Source organism: Acanthisitta chloris, unplaced genomic scaffold, assembly GCF_000695815.1.
Source record: "Acanthisitta chloris isolate BGI_N310 unplaced genomic scaffold, ASM69581v1 scaffold20560, whole genome shotgun sequence".
In the NCBI taxonomy this organism is placed as follows: Eukaryota; Metazoa; Chordata; class Aves; order Passeriformes; family Acanthisittidae; genus Acanthisitta; species Acanthisitta chloris.
Genome location: NW_008653592.1, coordinates 28789 through 37280, shown reverse-complemented (window position 1 = coordinate 37280; position 8492 = coordinate 28789). Strand labels below are relative to the sequence as shown.

At 41.9% G+C, this 8492-nt stretch overlaps 1 protein-coding gene across 1 annotated transcript in view; it reads left to right on the top strand.

Annotated features, from left to right (window-relative positions):
- LOC103808916 (melatonin receptor type 1C) overlaps positions 1-4634 on the top strand; it is a 5736-nt gene extending 1102 nt beyond the window's left edge. Inside the window, exon 3 of the mRNA XM_009081727.1 lies at positions 3567-4634. Coding sequence (XP_009079975.1) covers positions 3567-4435 — 869 coding nt within the window. The 3' untranslated portion in view covers positions 4436-4634. The remainder of the gene's footprint in view (positions 1-3566) is intronic.
- Positions 4635-8492: the final 3858 nt, after the last annotated feature.

Genomic DNA, 8492 nt, shown 5'->3' with positions numbered 1-8492 from the left:
CGTATGACTCCATAACTGGGGGATGGAGCACAGTGGCACACAAACCAGTTTATACTAAGTAGAAGTTAAAAAAGGGATGGAAAATGTGAAAGCTAATAAGGAAATATAGTCACATGCCAACAAAGAGAAAAAGATACATCTGAAAATAGTGTCACAGAAGCAGATAAATTTAAATTGGAGATAAAGTCCTGCTGGTATTATTTATGGGCAGGACTCTGTTGTTTTATAGTGGAAAAAATGTAAAAAAAACCCCAGTAATGAAGTTCATTAGCAGGAAACTGCTTTTTACTGTCCCTTAAAAGCCACACAATTCTGCAATATCTTTGTGAATGAGGGTCTGATCTCATCCTACACAGAGCTGTTGGCCGTAGGACTCAGCAGCAAGTGGGCTCGTAGCAAACCAGGGATTATGAGGCTGAAGCAATGTTTAACTCAAGTTACTACTATTTTAATAATTAGCTAACAGCCTGTTCCCACACTTGGAAGGGCATGTTCTGCTTTGGTGGCATGCAGTGTGCCCCCTCTTTTCATTACTCCAGCATTAAAAATGCACTGATTTTCAGAACTGACCTGCAAGTGGCTGTTATATGGGTCTGACCTTCCTGTTCATCTCACCAGAAGAAAATGATTAAGTTGAGCACATTTCCAAATAAAATGGAAGATGAATTTGTTTCTGTGAAATAGTACTGAGTGAACCTTTGTGGTCAGAAAGGTCTGTTGGCTGATAGGAGAGCCAAGACTGCCAGGTGAAAGCACAGAGCAGAGGAGGGCAGGTTTGCTCCCCAAGTGGAGGAGGAGATTATTCTTTTCTTGATAAAACCATCTCATTTTCTCCCTGCTGGAGCAACATGCAATGAAGTTGTGTCAAAATAATACACACAATACTGTGCTCTTTGATTGAATCCAAACTATGAAGTCCATCCTGTGAATTTTATTTTAATAGATTTTTTCCCTTTTATTTTTCTTCCTCCCAACTATTCAAGATAGTGAAGAAAGACCAGAGGAGTCTGCTTATTTCTCCCAGCAGTTGGCAGTGATGTGCGGCTAATAATTTTCCCTATGATTTTACTAAGCTTTGGATTAAATCCACTAATGTGCTGTCTTAAGTAGGGAATATTCAGCTTTGTTCTGCTTTGCCTGATTCAGAACTGGGTGTTGAATATGGCTCTTTCATCTTCAGCAAAGGCAGAGACTTGCTCTGTGGCTGCCTGTATATGTAAATGTGTATCCAAGTGAGACAGGTCTGATAAAGAGGGAGAATTGTGGTCTCATCTATGGAATTTATCTCTGCCATCCTCTGGAATTGGGTTGCTGATACCTGTCTGTTTTGCTGTCTTGAAAATTGTTTTGGGAAAGCTTTCCAAAAGGAAATTCTGGTGTTGGGGACACATTTTATTTGTGTTGAAGTGCATATTTTTGAGTGAACAAATAATAACTTTGCTTCAGAAGAGCATTCCCTCTCTGGGGTGCCTGCAGTCAGTCACTAAGTCTGGCCACACATGGTTATGCCCTTGACAGTGGGCATAAATGGGGTTAATTGTATGGGGACCAGGTTCAGTGACTGCATTTTAAAAAGCTCTCAGTAAGTTATTAAATCAGCAAGAGAGCAGCACTGAGGCCCAGCAGCTGCAGAAGTTGTGTGCTGTGGTAAACCTATGTGTGTAAAATTTCTCTCTAAAAAGATTTCAGCACTTCACATGGCCTCTGCTAATACTTATTTTTAAGTGAGACTTTGTGTCAGCTGCCTCAGCTCCACACTGCCGAGGGCTGTTCTCAAGTCTGGACTGTTTTCCGGTCAGCATGAAGTGCCCTGATATGAACTGTTGACTTGTCTTGATAGTTTTTGTTGGCACAAACATAGCAATGAGCCAACTGCAATGGCAATGCAGCCATGCTTTCCACCAGCCCTTGGGTGTATTTTCCAAGTGCTGAAGCCAGTGACCTGGCTGAATTGAGATCTAAGAGAGTCCTTTCATGCATACTACAGAAAAATACCTCTTGTAGTGGTTTTTTTTTTTAACATATATAATCTAATAGGCAGCAGGATATGAGGGTTTGAAGAGAAGGTGTGGGTGTGATCAGTTGGCTGGGATGTTTGGGATGCTGTCTGTATCACATAGGGACACAGGTGTTAACACCTTAAATGTTTTACACATAGTCTCTACTATATATATATATCTCTATATATACACACACACTGTAAGTATATATATGTATATATATACTACTATCAAGTACTATTCTCCTTCTTGCCACTGCAGATACACCTGAAAGTAGTAGAGTTAGGTAAAACAACTACTTTTTCGAGTGTATCACATAGGGACACAGGTGTTAACACCTTAAATGTTTTACACATAGTCTCTACTATATATATATATCTCTATATATACACACACACTGTAAGTATATATATGTATATATATACTACTATCAAGTACTATTCTCCTTCTTGCCACTGCAGATACACCTGAAAGTAGTAGAGTTAGGTAAAACAACTACTTTTTCGAGTGTGCTGTCCTCTAAGTGTTGAGCTTGAAACGACAGTATGGTCATCAAAATGCTGAATATCAACAGATGTCCTTTTCAACATTAGAGCTGGTCCTGTTCCAGTTCCCACAAGGCCTCAAGGTCCTTTTCTTAATGCAGTCCTCTATAATGACTGGCAAACTGAATGAAAGGCTTTTTGCTTGCCTAAAACTACACCAGTCATGACATGAGCAGTAAGTGCTGTTAGGAGCTCTCTGGTTGCCCAGGTCATTGGAAGCTGCTCCACACAGTGGAGCTAACAGGTGTTGTCCCATGCAATGTGCCATTTTCAATCCAGCAAGAATTAAATTGTTTTGTATTTGCACAGACTCAACTCTCTTTGTTTTAGAGTCTAAAAGAACAACTTGCAGCATATGCTCTGCAGAGGTGGCTGACTGGAGCTTATTAATCACATTCTCTTTCCAGGACCAGTCAATGAAGGAGAGACTGACCTTCCATATTGCATTGGACAAATGAAATATTAAAGGAATGAGAAAATATACCTAATAAGAAAAGCACATCAAGGCTGGCTGCACCATGCCTCTTAGAAGAATACACACTCCTTAGCATAAGCATTGCAGAAATTCTGGTGAAAATACAGCTTTTCACATGCAAAAGACCTTTTCCATTCAACTGCTGTCAGCGAAATGAATAAACCACTGCAAATGTAACCTGCTTACCATACCTCTTTGACCCATGATGGACAGAAACAGTCATGCTGGCTGATTAACAAGGAGAGCCAAATCCTTCTCTCCTACACAACTTAGAGGATCACAGGCACCTGACCCACAGCTATAGCCAAATTAAGGGTAACTCTTCCTGTTCAGAATATTTCTAGGAAGGAACAAGCAGGTTAATCATACCTAGTTACTCTCCATTGCTGCCACTAGTAGAGCAAACTCTTATTTTCTAGGGTTTCAAATTCCAAATGGAGAGTAAAGTGAAGCCTGTGAGAAGACTTAAGCCTAAAGAAGAGTTCTGTGTTGTAAATTGTCTATCAGGACCTACACTAACCTCTCATGGTTTCTTCTTTTTTGTAGGCAACATCTTTGTTGTCAGTTTGTCCGTCGCAGACCTCGTGGTTGCGGTTTATCCATACCCTCTGATCTTGAGTGCCATTTTCCATAATGGATGGACCATGGGAAATGTTCACTGCCAGATAAGTGGGTTTCTGATGGGCTTAAGTGTCATCGGGTCCATTTTCAACATTACAGCTATTGCAATCAACCGCTACTGCTACATCTGCCACAGCCTTCGGTACGATAAGCTCTTCAACCTGAAGAACACCTACTGCTATCTCTGCCTGACTTGGATTCTCACAGTGGTGGCAATTGTGCCAAACTTCTTTGTTGGTTCCTTGCAGTATGACCCCCGGATTTACTCCTGCACCTTTGCCCAGACGGTGAGCACATCATACACCATCACAGTGGTGGTGGTTCACTTCATCGTCCCACTATCCGTTGTGACATTTTGCTACCTACGGATCTGGATTTTGGTGATTCAAGTCAAACACCGGGTGAGACAAGACTGCAAGCAGAAACTCAGAGCAGCTGACATCCGAAACTTTTTGACTATGTTTGTGGTTTTTGTCCTTTTTGCTGTGTGTTGGGGACCATTAAACTTTATTGGCCTTGCTGTTTCGATTAATCCTTCAAAAGTGCAGCCACACATTCCAGAATGGCTTTTTGTCCTGAGCTACTTTATGGCCTATTTTAACAGCTGCCTCAATGCTGTGATCTACGGGCTTCTTAACCAAAATTTCCGGAAGGAGTACAAAAGGATACTGCTGACACTGTGGACTCCCAGGCTGCTGTTCATCGATGTGTCCAAGGGTGGGACAGAAGGGATAAAAAGCAAGCATTCTCCAGCCATAACAACCAACAACAACCATGCTGAAATACACTTATGAGTCAGGACAGTACTATTTATTCTGGATTACAGTTGTATATATAATGTATTAGAGGCTTTCTAGCTGTGTTGCTGGGCCCCTCATGCAAGGAAAAAGTCTGCTACCTTTCATGCTTAGCTTATCGCTGTGACATCAAGGCTTTGAGTAAGGATTTACATGATGGAAATGGCTGATCTTTATATGATTTTGTTTTTCATATGCCATCTTTCACTGGGTGCCTAATTAATCGATTTGGTTGCTTTTGCCACGAGCATGCCGATACCTGAAAAAGGAAGCGTTCAGAGTGCATGGAGAAATGCAGTTATGCTTGAAATGCAACCTTCAAGAGACAGTAAAATTGCCATTTATCACACACAAACCTTTTTCCCCTCCCTATGAATTCTATTTTTCTAGCATTAACTTAACCCAAACTACAGTAAACAGTGTAAACTGCGTGGCTTTTTACCTTTTAGTTAGGTAACTGTATTAGCCAACAGGTGTACGTATGGGCACAGTGACTTCCACTGTGTATGCATTCACTTTCCTTTTTCTTTTCTCTTAGGGTTTAGAAGCTAGCCTGGACTAGATGTGAGGCAGGCAGAAGCCAGACCAGTGAGTGTCTGATGCACTCATTTTAATTGAATATCTACAGATATTGAGTATCCTTGCACTCTCCTTCCCAGGCCATGAGTAAGAATATAACATACAACATAATCTAATTGGAGGAAGATACTTGGAACCTGATTCTAATTTAGGCAGTATCCTGTCATGGCCAGAATTCGTTCCAAATGTCTTTCAGAAGCCACTGCTACATGAACATCATAAATAAAAAGATGAACATAGCAGAGTCCCATCAGTGCAATGCAGATGCTGGCTTTTAAGTTCCAGCAACATTTACACTTGCAGACAAAGGGAGAACGGGAAGTCAGTGTTTGTTCAAAAAGTCCCCCCTCTCGCCCACCATAGAACATGAATTTTCTGGGGGGGAGAAAAAAGTAGTGGAGACTTTTTTCCATTTTATTCATGTACAGAACTGTAATTAACTCATGGAACTGGGAGAGGAAAGCTACTTAAGCATAATTATGCATCAGTTCTGTTAAAGCCAGAACTGTGTTGTCTGTATCATTGGAAACAGTGTCCTGAAGTACTGAGGAGGCCAGTATCACATTAGAAACAAGCACATGGGCAAAGATAAGGGTGTTTCTTTAACGGGGTGGGGTGGGGGTGTGTGTGTGTGACAGCAGATGTCTGTAAATATGATTACTTTTCTGTTTCCTTAGCTTCATTGTGAATTCATCTCTTTATAGTTTTAAATATGTGGATCCTGCTTTGAAACAGCTCCAAAAAATCACAGGTAAAACTCCCCTGGTGCAACTCTACCTTCAGGCCAGCACACCTGGCTTGATGTGAGTGTCTTGAGAGGCACAGCAGGGATAGGAGCAGGTCTGAGCCCCAGGGGTCTAACAAGGACAGCAGGCAGCCCTGGTCAAAGACTGCAGTCTTCTCTCTTTGGTTCTAGTCAAAGCAGGACTAGTTCCCAGGGCTGAACCCTGAAACACTGAGACCAGCAGCATGTAGGTGCCTGGAGATGGAGGTATGTAGGATTTCCCAAACCCTAAGCAGGCAGTGTGCCTAATCCTGAGTGAAGATTGGAAACCATTTGTGTATTACTTGCTGAAAGCAACTTGCTGCTGAATGTTCCTTCTGCTGATTTTTTGGGGGGAAGAGAAGCTGAGTGAATTTAAGCCCCTTTACAAAGTGGGCCAAGAAACTTTGCATGGTGTGTTGCCTCTGTGAGGTCTTCAGTGTGCCTGCTGCCATGTGGTGAAGGTCACTGCAGTGTCAGGAGGTTCCTGCATTTATAGGGTGCCCTGGCACTTTATGAAGTTTCAAACTTGAATATCTCAGCCACTTCAGATGATTGTTGTTTTAAAATGCACTGCAGCCAGCCTCCCATAATAGGAATCAAACTGAGTTCTGTTTTGGCCTCTTAATCTGCTTGAGCATGGCCAAATAAAGGTATTTTGACCCTCGGAAATAACGTGGTCTGTTTGCCTTCCAGAAAAACCACTCTGGATGAATTCACACCATTCCATGCAAGCAAAATCATTTTCAGTTAAGCTTGGATAAGAAAAGCACTGAGGAATCCATAACTGCATGGAGTGTTTGTCCTCTTGTGCCAGGGAGATGTCCCGTGTTCCATGACTAGTCTTCAAAGTCATTTGCAATTAGCCACAACAGTGTTAGTTAGAATCAAATTAGCAAATAATTTGAAGCATCTAATTCCAAGTGAAATAAAATCCTTTATGACAATCATGAAGAATCTTGTATAGGTTTGCCAAATATCTTAAATACCCTAAAACTGGGGTTTCATCTTATGGATCCTTGTCTTTCTAACTGAATGTTCAGTGAAGGCTGTGGGATATTTTTTGTTTTGTTTAAGCTTGTATTTGCACTATTTCTTATTCAGGCTCCAAAGTAACAACCAGCGAGTATTTGAACCAAACCAAGTCCAAAGAGGTCCTGAACAGGCAAGCTGTAAGAGTCCCTGCTACATGTGATAGGAAGGGGAGCAGCAGGAGCATGATAGGACATCTCCCCCGGACTCACAAACCAAACTATGCAAAATGACAGGAGGATCTGCTCATCTTCTGCCATAGGATCTGAGCTGAACTCCTGCCCATCCATGTCTTTGCAGGGGACAGGCTAAGTACCTGCTGAGCAGTTCCCTGCAGGTGCAGACCCCACTACCACCCACAGGGTGGGGATGGGTCTGTGATAGGCACCATCCCTCTGACAGCACCAGGAGCTTGCCCTGGCACAACCTGTTCAGAAGGGCTCTGGGTGTCCCAGTGAGGGTGCCCAGAGCTGGGCTTATTCAGCCACCATGGTTGGAGTCCTGAGCTCAGTCCTGCTGGAGCTGAGGTTTGTAATATGAACGGTGAAAAGCAGGGAACGTGGCCTCAAACAGAAAACACTGTGCCATGTGCTCGCACTTTGACAGAGGCAGCGCTTAGGATAGATAGAGTTTTATATTGGCTTATTTTAAAACTACCCAAGCAGCTCCTTATTTTTATGTTAAGAAATGGTTAACAGGGTACAGAGAGTTTATTTTTGTTAACATTTGTTTACAGAAAAAGGGAAGTGTGTTTTAAAGGGGAATCTTGAGCAGTGTCGCAGTTTCCCTATGGGAATCTAGCTTTAATCCAAATCAGAGATTTCAAGGAGATCTTGCAGCTTAAATGCCAATTCCACCTATTGCATACCTAGCCTTAAGTCTCATTGAAATCTCATATAAACTAGTTTTAAACCACTTGCTCTGGATTTGACCTGGTGGTGTTGAATACCTATTCTAGCCCCAAACTCTAAAATTGTTGTAGTGGAAACTTAGGGAGAGGCAGTATTGCTGTGAAGGAAGATGAATCTCTTGCCACAAAGAAATATTTTTGGATGTTGCTAATGAATGTTGTTTAATCTATTTAAGAAGAATGTAACCAATATATTTATATATAAATGTATATTGCATATGCTGTTTCCATGTTATCATTTAATTAAGAATCCTTCAGCATAATTTCCTATTGCTATTTTTGTTCATAAAGTAGATTCATTCCCTTTACCTGTTAAACTGTAATGAATCTGCCATTGGACTACTTACTGATATTTTTTCCACTTGCAGTTATTTTTTAATAAATATTTGGAACAACAGCTTGGGTTTTGTTGACAAATATAATTGAGTTCAGACATATCTCAGCTGCCCAGCTCAGACCTGGAAGTGAATAACCCAGGGCATCTGAGACATGTCCTTGGATTCACGTGTTTTCTTCCAGCTGCCTCTGTTCCAGCTGCCTGGTGCATTCTGGCCTTCCTCATCATGAAAGAAACTTTCTCCACACTGCTGTTGGTCTCCTCGCTGTGTGTGCCTCCAAGGCTCTTTGCCTTTCTTGTGCCTATGTCTGTCCATCTGCTATGGAAGCAGAGTGTGTCATGTCTATTTCCTTGCCCTACAGCCTGGGAAGGAAAGCATAGCCAAGCTATGAACAGGAGGGTGTAGGAGCTGGGGTGGTCACAAGTCAAGCAG